The sequence below is a fragment of the Microcaecilia unicolor genome, chromosome 3 (genome assembly GCF_901765095.1).
Source record: "Microcaecilia unicolor chromosome 3, aMicUni1.1, whole genome shotgun sequence".
NCBI classification, from domain to species: domain Eukaryota; kingdom Metazoa; phylum Chordata; class Amphibia; order Gymnophiona; family Siphonopidae; genus Microcaecilia; species Microcaecilia unicolor.
The window spans coordinates 81,272,832-81,295,095 of NC_044033.1; the positions used below are offsets into that span (position 1 = coordinate 81,272,832).

The 22,264-nt window shown below is 44.0% G+C and overlaps 1 protein-coding gene across 1 annotated transcript in view; it reads right to left on the reverse strand.

The window, feature by feature from the left end:
* EHD3 (EH domain containing 3) overlaps positions 1 to 22,264 on the reverse strand; it is a 121,792-nt gene that overhangs the window by 86,635 nt on the left and 12,893 nt on the right. Inside the window, 2 exon segments of the mRNA XM_030196113.1 lie at positions 7,889 to 7,994; positions 7,996 to 8,053. Of these exon segments, the coding sequence (XP_030051973.1) occupies positions 7,889 to 7,994; positions 7,996 to 8,053 (164 nt within the window).

Here is a 22,264-nt window from a genome sequence, read left to right on the forward strand (position 1 = left end):
GTACCTTTGCTGGCGGGGGTCCCCAACCCCCGCTAGCCAAAGTTTTTTTCAGCGCCGGTCTCCGGCGCCTTCGCTGATGTGTTTCTGTAAATCCTGACTCCTAACATCCTGAGTGCGTTAAGCACGCAGGGCGTCAGGAGTCAGGACTCACAGAAACAGATCAGCGAAGTTGCCGGAGACCGGCGCTGAAGACGACTTCGGCGGCAGCGGGAGGGGGATCGAATGTGGTGGGGGATGGTCGGTGGTGTGGGGGGGGGGTGGAAAGTAGAGGGGACCAGGGCTAAATCTGTGGAGCCCATGCCCCCACCTAGCTACGCCCCTGGTTGCTCTGCACCATTCGATGATGTCATCTACCCATTCTCTGTGGAGGTCATCAACATTCACTGGGGCCATCCATCAATCCCAATACCAGTGTTTTAATCTTCCCGTCAACTGCTCATTCCGCAAATGTGTCCAAAAATCTCAGCTTCCTCTTAAGTGTCTGAATCCTCTTGTATAGTTCTTCATTTCTTACCTACCTGTGACCAGTCTATTTGCAACATCTTTCCATAACTATGTCTCTCAAAAGCAAGCATATTTCAGAGCCCTTTTTGATTACCCATGCTTCACAGCCGGATTCTACATAGCACGACTTAAGATGCGCATGCAAATCTGGTTGTGTTTCTAGATTTGCTACACACAAATAATTAGTTAACAAGCCAATCAGCACCCATAATTGACAACAAGCAATTGACACTGGCATTAATTAGAATTTATGCACACTAAGCGTATTCTGTAAGGTGATATGTATAATTCTAAGTCGCTTAGCTGAAAAGGAGCATGACCATAGGCCGGTGAAACAGGTCAGGGGCATGTCTAAAATCTATGCACATTGTTATAGAATACACCCAGTCCGCGCCTAATTTAGGCTGTCAGCATTACACAAAGTTTTATTTGGCAGAACTGCCTATGACTAAATGTAGTCGCACGGACAGGCGCTCAGCGTATTCTATAAACCGTGCAGAAATGTAGGTGTACTTTATACAAAACGCCTATGGCATATTTTTCAGCACAGATTTTTTAGGTTCGATATATAGAATCTTGCCCATAACGTGAAACTGAATATACGTTTTTCGGCACGCCGGACAGGTCTGTAGGCTTACTGCCTTGCTTTTCCCAAATGTTCATCGCCTTCCGCATTGCTAGACCTTTAGCTATTCTGACTGCTATTTATTTTTTACAATCCAGTTACATATCATGTTACATCCAAGATATATGAATTTATCCACATTCTCCAAGTGAGTTCCCACCTATGAAAAGGTTTTTAGTTGTCTATTCACCAAATACGTACACGTGCTACCAAAAAAATGGACTACTGCTACTGGAATTGTAGTGGGATATGCATAAGGCCTGCCTTGCCAAATTGAGGCCTATGAACCAAACTCTGACTAGGACAGGAACCATCTTTTTAGGACAATACTGTCATGGCTGTTACACAACTTCCTACAACAATTGATGGATATTCCAAGGAACATCTGTGCTTTCTCTCTCTCTAATGTGAAACCTACATAGTGAGATTTCCACTGACACTGGAATGTGATAATCTTTGTTGACCATATCTTGTAAGGCACCAGCAGCACCAGCTCTGATAAGGACATCACCAAGGATGGGGCCTCATATTTGCAAGGCATTCCTGTGCCAAGCTAATGGCAATTACCATCTGGTTAGCTCAATATTCCTAATGGATCAAAGCTCTACCATACTGTCCACGTGCACACCTTAGCAAGCAAGTCTGTGTGCCAGCTCATCCAGAGAGCTGTTACATGTGTGATATGATGTGTACTATATGAGGGACATCGACTGAGAGAGTCCTCAAGGAGTTAGACACAAGAGCTATACAGGCAGTCCAGCCTGTTAGACAGAGACACACTCCTTTCTCTGATGGGTGCTATTTCACTAGCCAACATATAGTCCCTCTATTACTGAGGGGCTAAAGCCCTCAGTGATCATAAAGGAACTAAACTAAGAATATGTGCCATTCTGAGTAAGAGCCAGTACTGGGTAGCATCTTAGCTTCAACTAAGATAGCTCCAGAGAAGATCTGTGTGCATACCAGCTTCATCGCTGATGGACTTCCACAATAAGCACAGACTGAAGATACAGTGGAGCAGGCAGCCTATCTACACTGCTTTGTTCAGGAGGGAAAGGAGAGACCTGCCACACAGAGGGAGCCATGCAGCCTATAGGGTGAGAGGTCAGTTATCCTTCCTATAGTTGGGGCGATACAGAAAGCATTGCCATGTTCCAAGTGAGTTAGAACCTTTTTGCACGTGGTCTTATGTTAGCACCGGTAGTTATGTCTCAGGAATAATTATTAGTTGCAATAATATTGTTACCTTACTGTTCTACCATAAGTCTTGCTGCTAAGTTTTCCTTATTGCTTTGCCATACTAATATATCTATCCTCTATATTTATATTACCAATAAATTGTAATAAATATGTCCGAGAACCCTTTTCTTTGTTCTGGGACCACTTTAGGGCACAATCATACTCCAAACAGATAAGAAAAGCCACAAACTCTAATCAGAGTAAATTATTAGCTAATCACCTTATTAACTGTACAGAATCCTTTCTTTTTCTATCAGCTGCTAGTGCAAAGTGTCAACATGCTCTCCAGCTCTCGTGCACAGCAGAAACTCAGCCAGGATGACAGACTTACCAAATATTTCTATGGCCGTCAGGACATTGAAGCGAACAGGTCTATATCTTGTTTTTAGTGAATGTTAAGGGCAATGTTCACAGTGCATGCACTGTTTCAAAGTCCATGGGGACTTTTTACAGGCTGATTTAGCATTGATTTTCCCGCATGTACTTTTCCTCTGAAGGCTACATAAGGAGAAAGCACCTGTAGGATCCCAGCCCACACCGAACTGAGTCGGAATTGAACCCTGGTTCCTTGGCGTGGCAGTGAACAGCACAGACACCAGGCCACCTCACCAAATGATCCGTATTCTAGAACAGGAGAAATCCAATACCTTGGACATTTAACACCAGACTACATCATGGAAGAGTGAATCAAGGACACAGGAAGCATCACATCTCAGCTTCTATCAGCTCATGTTATCATGTTGAAACTCTTTAAGAAGCTAGCAGACAAACAATTGGGTATTTACTCCCAAATTCTATAAACGGCATTTTTAATTGTGCAATTTAATTCACGAGCCAATTAGCGCCATTAATTGGGCCTTATCAGTGCTAATCAGCATTGAAATTTACGTGTGCAAATCGATGCACCCAAATCCACGTGTAAATTTTACATATGGCACCACCAAAAAGGGGACGTGGCCATAAGAGGGTAATGGGCAGATCAGGAGCGCTCCTGCAATTTATGGGCGTTGTTATAGAATAAGGGGGATCTGTGCCTAATTTAGGCACAAGGATTTACACCAGGGTTCAGTTGGTGTAAATGCTTGCACCCAAAAGCAGTGGTGTAGCTACGTGGGGCCACGGGGGCTTGGGCCCCTGTAGATTTGGCCCTGGACTCCCCTGCCGACGACTCTCTCAACCCCCCTCCCGCTGCCAACTCGCCGTCGCCTACCTTTGCTGGTGGGGGACCCCAACCTCTGCCAGCCGAGGTCCTCTTCTTCCGGTGCAAGGCTTCGTTCTGTTTCTGAGTCTGACGCCCTGCACGTGCAGGGCGTCAGACTCAGAAACAGAACGAAACCTTGCGCCGGAAGAAGAGAACCTCGGCTGGCAGGGATTGGGGTCTCCCACCAGCAAAGGTAGGCGACGACAGGGGAGGGTTGGCGGCGGGAGGGGGCGGCGGCACCAGGGGGGCTAAAATGTGCCCCCTCACCTCGGGCTCTGAACCCCCCTCCTGCCGAAGTCTGGCTACACCCCTGCCCAAAGTAGTCATTTTTTAGAATTTAGTCCTTAGTGGTTTTTGCTACAATTGTCGTAGCATCTCAGAAGTCAGCTGGAGGAAGGGAGAATTCCTAGGATGCAGTGCTCAGTGGTTCCTTCTGGGGTGAAAGTGGAACTTTACATAGTGACTAACTCTAGGAGAAAATGATTACCATGAATGAAAAATCTCCTATTGGTTACTAGTTCTGATTAACTGCTGATGCCTGTAATTGTCAAAAAGGGGTCCTCGAGTTACAGAGCTAGATTGAAGGGTTTGAAAACTGCTCCATATGTGGCAGGCTTCCACCACACAGACAATTAACTTGGGGGAGGAATCAATAAAATACACACATACCATTGAATTTCAATGGTATGTGCACACTTCTGCCTCCTTCCTTTATCCACAAGTACAGCAGGTTAAAAGTACATTTCCCTTTGTATCTGCAAACAGTTTGAAAATTAAAAAAACAAAAACCAGTAGCTGCTCAGGAAATTTCTTTTAGAATATTTGCTAGTGGTCTGAGGGCACTGAAAGAAAAGTACAGATCCCTCAGTCAGATCTCAGACTATGCTGTGGAGGTCAACCCTGTGGATCATGGTGGTTGCGGTCTGGGACTTCAATATCACCATTAAATATCATTAAAAAGTCTCCCCTGTATCACGGCACACTGCAATCTCCCCCCTCCTTGCATTTCAGTTATGCTGGTAGATACCTTAACCATAGGGACAGCTGACAGGTTTGACAAAGTCCTGCACCTTGCAGGGAAAGTGAAAACCTAATAATAGGTGGCACAGCTTCAATACCAGTCAAAGCGATCAACCCTATGCTGAAATCCAGGGGTGGGCGTGGGAAGAATCATTCATTTTGGCCCAAGTATTCCCAGTCAACTTCCTTCCCTGATCCCTGCATTTGGCTGCACTGTCTGCCCTAAGTTATGTTTTATGGCCCCAGTATGATGCTACGACCCTTGTTCTATCAGGGTCACCCCAGGGGAGACAGGCAAAGCTGTAGTACAGTAGCAGACAGAGGCCAAATGAATTTCAGGTTTGGATTCGGCACAGGAGCCAACCTGAAATCCAGGTTCGAGTTTCAGCTGAAGATATCTGTGCATTTTCAGCGGAAACCGAAACCGTGGCTCTGCCCCAACTCTGTCCCCTGAGCCAGCCAGCCTCCCCATCCTCAAAAGAGAACCAATTCCCCCCTCCCCAGGCCACCTCCCACCCTCCACCCATAAGTGCTCCTCAGGCATACCTTCTAAAAGACCTGGTGGTCTAGTAGCCTCTTTGGGGCAGGAACATCCCAAGCTGCTCCTACCCCTTCTGGTTGCATTGTGAAAATGGTGGCTATGGGAGGTCATGGCTGCCATTCTGGGCAGAAGCACAACCCAATCACTCCTGCTCATGCCATTTCCAATTTCAAAATGGCGCCTGCGACCTCCTGCAGCAGCCTTTTAAGGTTGCAACAGGAAATCGCAGCACCCATTTTTACAATGCAGCCAGTGGGAGCAGTAGGGAAGGGGTGTGGCTACAGTTCTGGTTTTGGTTCCAGACGAAACTGATGGCAGTTTCGGATGTGGATTCAGTTTCGGTCAGTCTCTAATAGAAGAGAGTGAGGCAACATGTTGACTCAGGGGCTGGTTCCTCACTTCCCTTGCCAGGCCTGGGCAACAGCTAGCAAAACCCAGGTTATGATTCTTCCACTTGTTCACACAAGATAGGCCACGTTCTGAGTCAAAATCTACATTGGTATGAGTTAGAGCAGATCTACTTAGTTTCTAACTTGCCATCAAACAGTGATGCAGCTGAGATGCCAAGTCTCACTCATTCGGAATGTGGTCACACTTATTTGAGAGCTTTTTCACTCTCACACTCTGAGTCCCTATTTCTCACTCATCAGAGCTTCAGTACCAGTGCACTGATCACGATCCTGCTTTCATGAGACGGAGCCATAGAGAGTAAACCAAATGGTCCCAACCTTAGAAATCTGAGCACACCTTCCTGCCTACTGCTTCCCTTGCCCTGTCCCTTTTCCCTTTACTACAGCAAATTGTGTTCTAAAACCGATGTATGCATTTTTAACAATTGGGTGGAAGAGCTCAAAAAATGTATCCAATTGTTCCCCACTTTATCTTATTCTTTCAGAGGCTCCAAAGAAAAGCCAATATCATTTAATGCTGCCCTGATTCATTTGCAAAGCAATACTACACTTAAATCATTCTAGATTTATACTCTGGATGTACTGCTTGAAATATCTCACTCTTTGGCCTTCAAATCTCACTCTTTGGGATGGTTCACCCGTGGCATCTGTGCTCCACACACTCTGATCTTTCTAGGGCAGGAGGATGTGACTGCTTGGGTGGAGCACTAACCCCTCTACTTGGAGTTGTACCCTGGGATCATCCCACCACCACCACTGCCACCACCAACACCCTCTTTGCAGACTATTTAGTTACACATTTGCTTCTCTTCCTGGTGTGGTTTTTCCTGTTTGGGCTGTCTAGGGCTCTGACTGCTCTGCTTTCCTTATGGGCTTATGCTCGCTGTCACACCCGTCTAGCGGAGTCCATTCTTGTGATGTTGCTACTTAGTTCTTATGGATTTTGGTACCCAGCGGGTCATGAGCCACACTGGGGTGTAAGTACAGCTGGAGTGTACTCCCCCCCATCAACTGTCCTTTCAAGATGGAGGCTGAGCATGAAGAGAGGGATTCAGGACTGACAAAGCTCACACTGACAAGAGCTCAGCTGCTAGAACTAAGAGCAGCAAAGTCCTCTGTCACCTCCCACACACACAAATCAGTTTTGCTTTTGCAGGATAGAGGAGACATTGAGTTTTGCCCTTTTTTGCAGTGGGAGCGCAGCTTGCTGGTTAGTAGTGGATTGAGAAGTGGAGTAGCCAGGCTTTAAATCACACCAACTCTCCTTGTGACTTTGGGCAGTCACTTCACCAGGGGCGTAGCCACGGGCGGGCCTGGACGGGCCCAGGCCCAGTTACTTTCCCTCCAGGCCCGCCCATCCAACATCCTGCTGCTGTCACTGCCTTTTCTCCCCGCGGCTCCGGGAAGTAGCATTCAGCAGCATTGCCTGCCTTTTAAAATAATTTGTCTCCCCAGGCTCCGCTGCATTTACTTCTTCACCCGTCATAAAGCGCTGCCGTTCGCACAGGCAGCTCTGCTCCCCTTTGCCGCATCCATCTGGCCCTACGTATCCACTATAGGAAGTGGATCAGAGAGGGCTGGATGGACGCAGCAAAGGGGAGCGGAGCTGCCTGTGCGAACGGCAGCGCTTTGCGAAGGGCGAAGAAGTAAATGCAGCGGAGCCTGGGAGACAAATTATTTAAAAGGCAGGCAGGCACGCAGGCAACGCTGCTGAACGCTGCTTCCCACCACGCTAGTGACTAGCGCAGGGATGAGACTTCTCAAGCCTTGGGGGCCTCCAGAAGATTCTTCAGCTGGCAGAGCCCGGAGATCCCTGCCAGCCAGGTATTTATCTTTATGGGAGGGGGATGGACAGAGGAAATATGTGGGTCATGCCACCCAGTCCACCCCCAGGCCCACCCAAAAATTGAGGTCTGGCTACGCTACTGCACTTCACCCTGAATTGCCTCATATACAAGCTTAGAGCCCGACTTACTAATGTGTGTTACATTTTAGTGTGTGAATATGGGTTGTGTTTAGTTAGTCCTTCCCACTGCATTAACACAAGCCTTATTATTGTCAATTTAATGCAATTTAAACACATGCATTAATGCATTAGTAAATCTAGCCATTAGACTAAATCCTCTTGAGAGAGAATTACCTCAAGTACCTGAATAATTTATCTTGAGCCACAAATGAAAAGGTACAAGCTAAATTCAAATATGCAAAATATGGTACCTAGGCAGCCGCCTGTGCTGCCATACAGTCCTGCCAGTTCTGAAAGGAGAAATCCATTAAACAGAAGCCTGCAAGGTATTCTGAATCTGAATGTACTCAGAGTATGATAGATGCATGCTGACCTGTTCAAGAAGCATTGCCAAATGCATTCAGCTTCCTAAAGGGTTCTTGGATCCACCACCAAGGCGTTTCAGGTATGATGCCTTCCACTTCCCCCTGCATCACAGCAATGAAAGAGGTCCGTTGTGGGCTCTGGACCAATCCTCATCCCTGGAAAGTCTTGCTCAAGCAGGTACCTGAGAAGAAAGCATACGATTAGAGTTTAAAGCAGTAGCAAGAGGTGTGCCAGTGCAGGGGCGTATCTGCGTGGGGCCACAGGGGCCTGGGCCCCCGCAGATTTCGCCCTGGCCCCCTCCCCCGCGTCAAACCCTTCCCCGCTGCTTACTTTTGCTGGCGGGGGGCCCCAACCCCAGCCAGCCGAGGTCCGACCCGCAATCTCCATATTTCGTCTTCCTCCGTGGCCATGTGCTTCAAGGAAGTAACGCTGCAGTGCTGATTGGTTGAATCCAGTTCGGCGTCTGACGTCCGAACTGGATTCACCAATCAGCACTGCAGCGTTACTTCCTTGAAGCACATGGCCACGGAGGAAGACGAAATATGGAGATTGCGGGTCGGACCTCGGCTGGCGGGGGTTGGGGCCCCCCGCAGCAAAAGTAAGCAGCGGGGGAGGGTTGACGGCGGGGAGGGGGTGGAGAGAGGCGGTGGCGGCGGCGGGGGGGGGGGGGGGAGAGGGAGGCAAAAATGTGCCCCCCCTCTCTGGCTCTGGCCCCCCCTACTGCCGGATTGCAGATACGCCCCTGGCCAGGTGTCCATGGATCCCTTCCCTACCCCTCTTCAGCAACCATCCAGCAAGGTCCCAAGGTACCAGAAGCTACTTTAAGTTGCACATCTTGGCAGAAGTATGTCAGGTTGGTTGCAAGCAGCTGTTAGTCTACATAGTGCATGGTCATCACGCTCTTACAAAGAACAAGTTTGTCACATAATCCCAGCATAGTTAAATCACTTATATTGCCATGTCACTGTACATTAATTATAGTTCATATGAAAAAATTTTTGATCATCAGATTATGGCAGACCTTAAGCATTTCAATCTTTTATGCAGTGGCTGCCGAATCATCATTGGTCTGGTTTTAAATATTTATCATTTTTTAAAAACGTTTTCTTCAGTAGATGTATATATTCACAAATACAAGAACATACTTTTAGCATTGCTTTCAACGTTTGGACTTGCTGCCGACATACTCAAGTTTCGATCCTTCTTTCAGGGTAGCAGTCTGAGCACAATGGGCCAACTCTTCTTTGCCAGCACCAAGTCTGAATGTTGACAGCAGTGCTAAAGATAAGTTCTTGTATTTGAGAATATATACAATCTATTGAAGAAAAAGTTTTAAAAATTTTTTAATAAAATTTAAACCAGACCAATGACTACTCAGCAGCCACTGTATAAAAGACTGAGATATTTTAGGTCTGCCATAATCTGATGATCAAAAAATAATTTTTATAGACACTTGTGAATCAAGTAAATTAGGCTGGAATTATGTGACAAAGCAATGTGATATCCCCACATTGAATTAGTGTCCTTGCACAGAACAAGGCACCTCCAAATCACAATGTATTTGTGCTCTAAAAAATGTATAAAATTCATATGCACAGATCTCCAATAAAAATGTAGGTCAATATTCAGCCTGTGGCAGTCAGCATTTTTAAACACTAGCCACCATGGGCTTCTTATACCTGGATATAACTGTGTGTGGTGGGGAGAGGTGAGAGTAATTATTATTTTTTTAAACTTTATTCTATTAACAGAAACCAACCACAGAAAAATCAGACTACAATAAGAAGGAATGAGTTGCTACTCTACAAATTATCTATAAATTTAAATAACAATCCTTCCCCATCTCAGCCATAACTCTCTCATAAATTTGACAAACAAAACCCACCACAAATACTGTTAACACAGCAGTATTTTTCCAATTATCAATTCCTAAGCTAAAGTAAGTAACATATTTAACAACTTTGAATGATTTTATTCCGCACACCAGGGGCTTCAAAGAACAGCACACTACAATGTCATAAGTCAAAGGAACATGCACATCAAACACATCCTTAATGTGCTGCCAAATTTCTCCCCACTAGGCAAACTATTCAATAAATAACATCTGAAAAAGTGTTTCTTTTTCACAGTTACAAGACCAGCAATTAGGACTAACTAAATTATTAACTCGAAAACTTAACTGGCATCCAAAAAAACTAAAAAGGCCTGAGGAACAGAGGCAGAACAATAGAACTAGTATGAGTAACCCAAAAGTCATCCCATTGTTCTGCTGTCAATTTTGGACCAATTACATCCTCACAGCATTTCTCCATCCCAAAATACCACTTATCACCATACAATTGTGAAGCTCAGTGAACCCATTAAGGTCTTACAATAGAGTTTCCAGCATGCACACACTGGACAATTCAGCTACATTCCCCAAATATTTTCTTGAAGAGAGTGCATGAGCTGTAAATATTTGAAAAAGTCTGTAGGCAATAATTAAACTCATTCTTCAGCTCAGCAAAGGATTTAAACTGGCCCTCCGATATAACTTGCTGCAATGTCCACATTCCATGCTCTTGCCAGGATCTCCATGAAGTGGAACATTTATTTATATAAATGTTTACATTATACCATAAAGGGGATTTAAGTGGCACAGTACACCCTGATTTAATTTCCTCTGCAATAATCCAAAGATCATATCCACTACAGGAAAGTTTAGCAAACCTTTTAAGGTTAGTAATTCCAAGGGGCAACCACTAAAGGAATAGGCAGGAACAGTGACATAGCCATGTGGGGCCTTGGGGGCCTGGGCCCCCCAATTTTGGGTTCATGCCCCCAAGGTCTGGTGATCTGGCTGTCAGGGGTCAATTTCACTAAAACTCAGCAGGCACGCTAGAGCAGGAATCAGGACAGGAAGTGCTCCACAGAATATCACCACCAGAAGGGCTTCTGTTGGCGAGGCTTGGGGACCCCTGCCAGCCCAGGTATGTGGGGTTGCGGCAGGGGCAGAAAGCAGCAGGGAGATGGGCAAAATGGGCCCTTCCACTTTGGGCTCAGACCTCCCCCAAAGTCGAAGTCTGGCTACACCTCTGGGCAGAAGATTTTTCTTTAATCAATATTGCTACACCATTCCACTACCAACTCTTCAGATACATTTTCCCACATGTACTCTAACATTATTAACTGTTCAGTTGCCTCTTGTCATTAATGAATAACCAGCATATGTAGTACATAATTAAAGTTAGGACAGATATTTTTTAATCTTAACATAATTTGGCATGAATTTTATTAAGAATTTTTAATATATTCATTTAATACATTTTTTTGTACGAGTTACTTAATTTTGGCATCTGCTTGTAATTTTTGAAATTTGAGAAATTACTACATATTAACTTGCATTCCAGTTTCCACCATGGTATGGACACATGTTTAGGGTTTTGCAGTTCTCAAGGTAGCAACACTGGATCATCAGTTTGGAGTAAATGAATTTAGGAAGCAATTTACTAGACTTTTTTTGAATGGTAATTTTTTTAGATTCTAAAAAGATTCACTGCCTCATCCTTTGCATCAGTAGTGATAAAATTTCTCATATATGGCCTCTTATCACATAACGATAGTGGTCCCCTGTGCAGTAATGCCAACAAAGTCCATTCATTTTCAATAGGCTTCATAGGCATTGCCATGCTGGAACCACTAGTGCAGTTTGATAAGAGGCCCATAATTATTTATGTAAAAGTTTGATCATTTCTTTGTTTTATGTTCCATCTTTGCTTATACACTACGCAATTTATTAAAATGTTTTATTATGTTGACATTGTAAGTAGTATACTATGCCATGCTTTGTATTATTTGAATATTTTTACTGCAGTAATTGTCTATTGTTTATGTTTGATTTATTCTTACTCTACACCGCCTTGAGTGAATGCCTTAAGAAAACTCCAAATAAATAAAATCAATATTACATGCATCATTTATTATTTTATTTTTAAATGTATTAATCTCATCTTTATCATTTATATCTGTGCATTTTTTTTTAAAGTTTACGATTATTTGTTTATAAGTTTTTAAACTCAGTTCTAAATGGATTTGTAAATCTATGTGTTTTGTATGGCCCCCTGATGCAGGCAATATGCTGTCATTAAAGTTTGCTTCCTACACCCCTTCATGTGGCTCACTGTGCTTCCTCCGACATGTATATGGAAATCTGTACACATAGGGGGCAAATTCCATAAAGGCAATTAAGCACATAGTTGCCATTATAAAACGTTTGCTTAAGTTGGCATTTGTGTGCAAATATTTAAGCACAATCACTTATGCTATGTAAATGCATGTGCCTAAATGCAGCACCTTGCACACATAATTAATAGTATTCTATGAAGTGCAGGCTAGATTAATTAGAATGTCCGGAGTCGTCTATAACCCTCCTATGTGAATGCCCCCTGTGCAATTATGCACAAGACAATTTACATGCAAACTTTATAGAATAGGGTCATAGCTCACATGTGTAACTGCAAAATAGTGACAATAAATTATAGTTGAGGCCAATTAAGCAATTAAGTTACATGCATAAGGGGAACCGTTTTACACATGTACATATCATTCATACAATTAAAGGAAGTGGAGAAAATTCAGTCAATGGTTCCCAAATTTGGGCACTGAAAAAAATGCATGCTGAACACTAACAGCACTTGAGCTGGGTGCCAGGATCCATGCCCATCTTTTAGGTGTATGGATTTACACTAACTGAACCCTGGTGCAAATCCCCCATGCCTAAATTAGGTGTAGATCCCCTGAATTCTACAATAGTGTGTGCATCTTTAGTGAACACCCCTGACCCACCTATGCCCCGCCAATGCCTTTTCAGTTGCGTGCTATAGGATTTACATGTGCATCCTTATAGAATAGCACTTAGCAAGATGTGCATGTAAATCTAAATTGTTGCCAACTTGTGATATTGGGCAAGTCACTTAACCCTCCATCGCCTCAGGTACAAACTTAGATTGTGAGCCCTCCTGGGACAGAGAAATATCCAGTATACCTGAATGTAACTCACCTTGAGCTACTACTGAAAAAGGTGTGAGCAAAATCTAAATAAATAAATGATAAATTAGCACCCAATTATTGGTGCTAATAGGCTCGTTACTCAATTAAATTGCATTTGCAAAGTGGACGCACGTCCAAATTTATACACACAATTTTATCGCCTTTTATAGACTTTCCTTGATCGTGTACAACTTGTAGCACTATACACATATGTTTACTGGTAATAAATGAGATTTGTGACTTGCAATTCATTTATGCACACATGCAGTCGAGCAGTGGTAAAGTGTCACGAGAAAACTGAATGAAGCTCATAAGGGGGGTGTAAGTAAACAAGGCGACTTGAACTTGGATTTGGAAAAGATGAGCAATTTCATTTCAAGCCAACATCCAGTCCTGCTGTGCTATGATGGCATAGCTACTGGAGGGTTCTTAACAGTGGTGTGCTGGAGCAGGCTCTCACAGGCTCTCGAGAGCCGTTTGTTAAGTTTTTAAGAATTTTGGGAGCCGGTTCTCTATGGCTACTTTAACAAATGGATCCCAAAATGTGGGCTTGGGCCCCTCCTGAATTCTCTTTTACTTTGCTGGCGAGAAAGAGCTCCCTGTTAACAATTTACCAGCACACTCCTGGTTCTTAAGATGGAGGAGCAGGGACAAGATTCTACCCTTGGAGGAATAACCATGGCTGCTAAACAGACAGGATCTCAGTCAGTAAGCAGGTCTTAATCTGTTACATCTGCCACACTGTACTGTTGCTATCATACACTGGCGTATACCTAATACATGAGTAGCATGGCTACCATGTTAGCCCATATAGGAAGCAGAAATAGCAAAATTGTAAGTTAAACAGCATAACAATAGTAAAATGACCAAATATAAGCATAAATACAATCAATGAGGTCAACTTGGAGATGGTAAATTGAAAGCCTAGTAATAGGACTAATGTAAGAAAAATATGAAAAATACCAACAAAATCTAAATGATAAATGTATGGTAAATGTACTGACACTATATTTACTCATCTTACTTCCTCTGCACATATAGAACCTATCACTATAGCAGGCCAGCCTCTTCTCTTCAGTAAAGTCCAGTTAAGGTATTAGGTGTTATCCTAGACGACACGTTAACCTTTCATCCTTACATTTCGTTTATTGATATTTATAAGCACAATAAAACACATATACAAATGCAAACATTACAGTAAAGACAGCGTTACTCAGAGCAGTGTATCAGAATACAATCCAAAAAGCAAGACAGGCTTTATGATACATGTGCATAATAGACCAGGCACAACAAATGATCCCAACAGCCTTTGTGATAGTTTCCTGCCATAAGGCAAACCTTTTTGCATGCATCGACTGACGTCATCTATGCGTTCATGAGGACTGATTCATTGTTTACTGTTCACGACACTGCTACATGCAGAACACACACACACGTGTAATATATGCACACGGTACATTTCCCCACAGACAAAACACAGGACACAATTCCCACACACATACAGATACTATTAAAAAAAATGCAAGCACAATGCTTTCTGACAGGCAAAACACAACACAAAAATGCATACAGACGACATATTTCCCACACATGTGCATGCAGATACTATTAAAAAATGCTAACAATCTGCTCCACTGAGGAGATATCACCCTCCTTCAATGACCACTCAGACCTGCTGGACAATTTTGAATGTTACAGGTAGGCTCCTTTCTGTGCATTGCTTCGAAACATCTGTGCATCACACGGAATGCTCATTTTAATACAAATGAGCTAGTTTTCATAGACTTGCATAGCATTTTCGTTCACTGCTTTCAGCAAACGGTAAAAGCAGTGCTGAGACCTTTTGCATTAGGAACAGAATAAATGTATGCGCTAAACTAGCTAAAACTAGTCTAACTGAAACGTTTCAAGCTCAGTTTGCTTTAGCATCTCCCCCTGAGTCACCAGAGATCAAAAACGGAGGATATTTACCTTCCCTTCACCCAGGAAAGACATGCCCATGCTAAGCCGCCATTGTTTCAATGAAGGCTAAACCCTGATTAGAAGCTGTATATAGGGAATGCATCAGCAACACCTCTGGTGGTAAACAGATTCCTGGCATATGTCCATAAATATCGACTGCCTTCCTGCTTCTTGCCTAGCTTTCCAGGCTAACTCCTTGGCGCCAAACCAGCCCTAGTACCTCTGGCCATTCCAGCCTCTGCAGATACTCCACAGAATGATTAGGACATTCCCTCACAGCATGCACCAGCTTCAAACTCAATGTGGCTGGGGTGCCTTTAGGACCAGGTTTGGGAATCATTGGTTTACTCAATTCATCTTTCAGTTTACTCAGAGTTCTCTACTGGAAACAATGGCCAGCATATTAAACTGACTGCAGAGTCTCACTTAGTCAGTTTTTCATTTCTCCGGGTCCTGCTCCTCCAACAGCACTAAAGGCTAGGCACAGAACTTTAAAGACATTTCCAAGTCTTACTGGAAGTCAGTTAATTAATGAGATTAGCAGGGGAATTGTCCTGTCCCACTTGCCAGTATCAGTTTGTTCTTCATGACTAGAAGTTGAAAAGCCATCTTCTTAGGCAGACTTACCACATTACAATAACCCAAGAGGCACAAGTCCAATTCAAACCTTTCGACATGTAGGTGCAGTCAACAGAGTAGTATGCGGTAGAGTGTGATGAGATGTATCAAAAGTCTGCTGAAATTCAGGCAAAAGGGTGGACTGTTATATTTTGCAGGCCATGCAAATATGGAAAACTTTTGTTGTACAATACTGAGCATCTCTTGCATACTACCTTCTAGGAGGGCAGCCATTTTAGTCTGAATAGCAAAATCGACCCCAGTGGGACCTTATTTAGGCATAAATAAATGTGCTACTCTATATGGTGCCAAAGCTAGTATATGGATCATTTCTTTAAATATTTTGCCTGTTTTTCAATTCTGTTTGCTAGTCTGACACCTCACTGGCATCGATGGGAGGTGAAAATCCAATAACGTCACAGGAATAATCACACCAACCTGTCAAAACTAAGAGAGCCATGATGGATTTTAATATTCTTCTGGAGCACTAAGGGATAAGGGTTTCTCCAGACCATCTGTCTGTTTCTGCCTCTCCAGTAACTACTGGAATAGCTCACACTAATGCTCCAGCACTTCTTTGCTGGTGAATGCATGCAATATTTCTGGCTAAAAAAACTGCTAAACTGAATCAGAGCAAAAAGATCCATCTCAGTGAACACTTGGTTTCTGATTAACAAGTATTTCAGAAGAGTATAGAACAAGGCATATGGAGACAGGGCTGGAAATTTGAACTCATAACCACTAGGGAAGCGCTTACTCTTCCCCATATTCCCAAAAATCATTGAAGGGTGCAGGACTCCCTGCCAAGTCTTCCCGTCTGTCCTCAGCCTCCAGCATTACATCCTCTCTCATCTCTGGAAATTGTCTGGGAATGCTGTTTTGTTTTCGTCAGCTGTGCCACAAAACAAAGTCTGTGTGGGACCCCATATATCCCTTACCATAAGAATGGCCATACTGGGTCAGACCAATGGTCCATCTAGCCCAGTATCCCGTTTCCAACAGTGGCCAAGCCAGGTCACAATTACCTGGCAGAAACCCAATCAGTAGCAACATTCCATGCTACCAATCCCAGGGCAAGCAGTGGCTTCCCCCATGTCCACCTCAATAACAGACTATGGACTTTTCCTCAAGGTACTTGTTCAAACCTTTTTTTTTTTTTTTTTAATCCAGATATGCTAACCGTTGTCATCCACTGGCAGCAAGTTTCCTCCTATTTGCTTTAAAATATTTCAATGTAACTATTTTGAGTGTCCCCTGTCTTTGTACTTTTGGAATGAGTTAAAAAAAATCCATTTACTTCTACTTGTTCTACACCACTCAGGATTCTGTAGAGCTCAATCATATCTTCCCTCATCCATCTCTTTTCCAAGCTGAAGAACCCTATCCTGTTTCATATGAGAGGAGTTCCATCCCCTTTATCATTTTGGTCGCTCTTCTTTAAACCTTTTCTAATTCCACTATATCTTTTTTGAGACACAGTGACCAGAACTGAACGCAATACTCAAGGTGACGTCGCACCATGGAGCGATACAGAGGCATTACAGTATTTTAGTCTTATTCACCATCTCTTTCCTTAATTCCTAGCATCCTGTTGCATGTTTGGCCGCTGTCGCACACTGAGCAGAAGATTTCAGTGTATTATCTATGATGACATCTAGATCTTTTTCTTGGTTGCTGACCCCCAAGGTGGACCCTAGCATCAGGTAACTATGATTTAGATTATTCTTTCCAATGTGCATCACCTTGCATTTGTCCACATTAAATTTAATCTACCATTTGGATGCCCAGTCTTCCAATTTCCTAAGGTCTTCCTGCAATATTTCACAGTCCACATGTGTAACAACTTTGAATAGTTTTGTGTCATCTGTAAATTTAATCATCTCATCGTTCCGTTTTCCAGATCAGTTATAAATATATTAAATAGCACTGGTCCCAGTACTGATCCCTGCAGCACTCCACTATTCACCGTCCTCCATTAAGAAAAATGGCCATTTAACCCTACCTTCTGTTTTCTGTCCAATAACCAATTCCTAATCCACAGAAGGACATTGCCTCTTATCACATGACTTTCTAATTTTCTCAGGGGTCTCATGAGGAAGTTTGTCAAACGTTTTCTGAAAATCTAGATAAACTATATCAACTGGCTCACCTTTATCCACATGTTTATTCATGCCTTCAAAGAAATTATGCAAATTGGTGAGGCAAGACTTCCTGTGGCTGAACCCAGGCTGACTCTGTCCTATTAAACTATGTTTATGATCTACGTGTTCCATAATTTTATTCTTTATAATAGCTTCTACTATTTTGCACGGCACTAATGTCTGGCTTACCGGTTTGTAATTTCCGGAATAACCACTGGAACTCAGCATCACATTGGCCACCCTCCAATCTTCTGGTACTAAGGATGATTTTAACAACAGGTTACATATTACTAACAGCAAATCAGCAATTTCAAGCTTGAGTTATTTAAGTACCCTCTGATGTATGCCATCCAGTCCAGGTGATTTATTACGCTTTAATTTGTCGATTTGGCTCAGAACATCTTACAAATTCACCGGGATTTTTTTTCAGTTCCTCTGCATCATCACCTTGACAACCATTTCTGGTACAAGATCTCTTACATCTTCTTCTGTAAAGACCGAAGCAAGTAATTAATTCAGTTTCTCCACTATGGCCTTGTCCTCCCTGAGTGTCCCAACAGTCCTACAGATTTTCTTGCAGGCTTTCCGATTCTGATGTACCTGAAAAAGTTGTTACTGTAAGTTTTAGCCTTCTTTATTAATACTTTGCATCTGACTTACCAGTGCTTATGTTGCTTATTTTCTTTATTTGGGTCCTTTTTTTATTCTTTGAAGGACATTCTTTTTAACCATTCTGGATGTCGTTTTCTCTTCTTTCCACTTTTGCAAATATGTGGATTGCATCTGGTCTGGGCTTCCAAGATGGCATTTTTGAATAACATCCATGCCTGATTTAGTGTCCTAACCTTTGTAGTCAATCCTTTTAGTTTCTTTTTAACCATTTTCCACATCTCTATATATAAAAGGCACCTCCAACGTTCTATGAAGCCTCCAACCGGAACTTTGAAGCGGGCGAGATATCCGGTTTGCCCAAGAGTGTGTGCCCCGCCCTCGCGTCACAACGTGATGACATCGAGGGCGGAGCAAACACACTCCACGAAACGCCATCTCTCCCTGCCTCTCGCCGGCCATTTTTCACATGCACACCGCATCGCGGAGCGCCAACGACAGCAGCGGACAGGTCCCTGGAGGGGGGTTGGGGGGACAGCTGGATCCCTGGCCATGGGTGGCTGCAGGGGGGGCCGGGGGATGGAGCGACAGCAGCGGACAGGTGCCTGCCTGCAGGGGGGTTGGGGGACAGCTGGATCCCTGGCCATGGGTGGCTGCAGGGGGGGCCAGGGGATGGAGCGCCAGCAGCGGACAGGTGCCTGCCTGGAGGGGGGTTGGGGGACAGCTGGGTCCCTGGCCATGGGTGCCTGCAGGGGAGGGGCAGGGAACAGGACGGTCGCTGGACACAAAAACCTTGCTAGCGCCCGTTTCATCTCTCAAAGAAACGGGCCTTTTTTGCTAGTTTTATTATAGTCACCCTTTCGAAAATTAAATGCAGCTACAGTAGATTTCCTTTGTGGGTTCACCTATGCTTGAGTTTCAGGATTAAAGCATGCCAAGAATTTTCTTGCGAGAACAAATTAAGGAAAAGAATCCAAAAATGTTTGCCCAAAAATCTACTACCACACTGCCTCATGTGCATATTCTTTAATTGATTCACACTTGTTCCATAGGTATCACTGGGGAAAACCCCAGCAGACACATAGCCGCTACAGTTACTCACCAACTTATTTGGATGGCATAGTGTTTCTTCCTATACAAAAAGGGAGGCTGTCAGCTTTCAAGATCAGAAAACTAGTCTAAGGAAGAGCCAGTTTTTTGCTATGGCCTCCTGCCTACAGAGATGCTCTCCTCAGTCCTGAGGTGTTTTGTCAGAAGAGGCAGCTCCATGGCTTGGTCAGTGCAGCGGCAACAGCTCATTGTGAAGGAGTGTAGGATAGAGACCGAGTCAGCGTATGCTCTGCTCTCAGGTCCCACCTTTGGTATATAAGCCAAGATATGTGCAAAGTCACCATGGAGCCTGGGAGTGGAGAGTGGGCTCCTTCACAGTGAGCTGCTGCTGCATTAAGATATGGACCACTGGACTCCGCTGGAGTCTTGCAAGGCTGCCCTTGTAAATCTCGGCAGCCATTTTAAAGAGCGATGCAGGGCTGGCTATATCCGGGGAGAGAGCCTGTTAAAAATTTACCAGCACACCACTGCTGCCAAGCATGCTGGTGCAGCAGGTGCTGTGTTATTTGTGTACCACAGACTGAGAGGAAGATGCACTAAAGTCGTCAGTAATTCCCGTTCCCTACCGATTCCATAGCGAATCGGTAGGGAACAGGAATTCACTAAGGAGAATCGGGGAATCGGGACGTCCCATTTGGTTATGCTCCTCTTCTTGGGTCTATTCAGCCAATCAAAGGCATCTAGCTTGCTGGTGTCAGCTACACGCACTCTGATTGGCTGAAGAGACCTGGAAGAGGAGCATAATGGAAAAGGATGTCCCGAACTCCGGATCGACTCGCAGGTCCCCGATTCCCTTCTCCTCGCTGCTACAGAAGGTGATCAGCGCTGGGGAGACAAAACTAAAAAAAAAAAAAAAAAAAAACGGCGAAAAGACGTCCCTTACAAGCGCAGGCAGAGTACGTCCATAAAGGACGCCCCTCACGTGCGCTCGCTGCTTTTTTAATTTTTTTTTAACCTTTTTTTGGGGCCCTTTTCCTTTCCAATTCCCTCACAGGAGCCCTAACGAGAGGTGCAGACCTCACGTTAGGGTTTCCACGGTAAGGGAATCAGAAAAACGGTAGTGCATCTCATTATAATGAGCTGCAACGGTACTGCAGCTCATTATAATAGCCTTTGGATAATTTGCATTCCGTTTTCGTTGCCTGCTACCGTGACAGGAAAAATGCCCTTGGTGCATGCCCCCGGTAAACTACTTGCGTTTTAAACTGCCTGGAACCAGTTTAAAACGCAAGTTGTGGGCTCGTTAGGTTTTGTGCATCTGGCTCTGAGTTTCAGTACCACAGCACAGGCCCCTGTATGTGCTGTGTCAGTTTCCAGTTAGTTTTGGGTGTGGCTGACTGCTGTATGCATTGCAAAGGCATGAATTACTTTTAGAGGCAAATCCAGTTTCTGGTGTTCGCACAAGCTTTCCTCTGCTGTTCTGAGGATTCTACTTTCCTAATGTAACCATTTCTTCTGATTAGATACTGTCTTTTCCTTCTGTCCTATAACGTTTTCTGGATTGTACAGACAGCCCACAATTGCTACTCTAAAGCTATTCAGATTCTGCACCAGCCTGCCACTAGCTTGTAAATTAAGGTAGCACAACACAGGTCCTTATCATAGACCTCTGTGGGATCTGCACTTTGTGTTAGAAGAGTGTAAAACAGATATTTAGTCTCCAGCTGCAAAAGCCAGGAAAACCTATAAGCTGCCCCCCCCCCCTCCACACACACTGAAAAATTGTATTATAGTAGTGTAGTTAAAGACATGGAAGGGGGATTCGAAGTGTTGTACCAAGGGTTGGAATTTGGGTTTGATGTTATTTCATGACAATTACAAAAGAGTGAGATTTTTTCAGAGAGTTTGTATACACTTAAGATCCAAAGGATTATATGTCATACTACCGTGCAAAGGAGACAAGCAACATAATTTATTTATTTAAAAGTCTTATATTGCCCTCACACTTGCAGACAAGCACTCAAATTGGTGCACTGCAATTGTTTATATCCTTTCAAAAGCACTAAAGAAAAAGCAGAGTTCAGGTCAGTGTTCAAAGGAATCTGCTCAGATAAAATTAAGGGGTTATTAAATTATTACAGTGCATTAAGGTCATAATGCACATTAAATAGCAATAACATATTATGCCATCATAATATGTTAATAGGTTACTGCAGGATCCATAATGAGATCAACGCATGCAAATGCAAGCAAAACACCTCATTATGTAAATCTGATAATGCTGCTGGCAGTGAACACCACAAGCTACATTATTTTTGCTGCCCTGGAGCATCGGGCTGCTAACCTGCAGCTAGATGCTCCTGAGCTGCATCTTAAAGGGGCCCAGTGTTAAAGGATACTCCATCCTCTTCCCCCTCCTAGTGCCCTCCATCAACAAATCCCCCTCCTCATGAAGAACCCCTTTTACCCCAAAGGCCCCCACTCTCAACTCTAGAAATCCGAGATTCCAGGGCAGCAGCAGCCCCAATTGCTCTTGTGCCTAACTGGCACTAGCTTCAAAATGGTACCAGTGACCCCTAGTGGTAGTCTTGTACTACTACAGGGTAGTTGGTCTCCTACATGTAGTAACATGAGACTACCACAAGGGTCATCAGTGTCAATTTGAACCCAGTGCCAGCAGGGGAAGAAGCAACTGGAATCGCTCTTGCTCCAGAACTAGAGACCAGGGATTTCTACACGTAGGATGGGGGGTGGGGGGGGGGGGGTGGGAGAGGTAAAGGGAAAAGCCTTTTAACACCCAGTTCTTTTAACATGTGGCTTGGGAGCATTAGGCCACGGCTTATCAGCCTGATGCTCCTGGGCAGTATGAATAACGCAGCTTGCAAGGTGCGTTATTCATATACTGTAAGAGTCACAAACCTGTGATACTCAGATACCACTGGTTAGTGGACTCCCATGGTAAAATAAAATGCAGTAAAACCTCG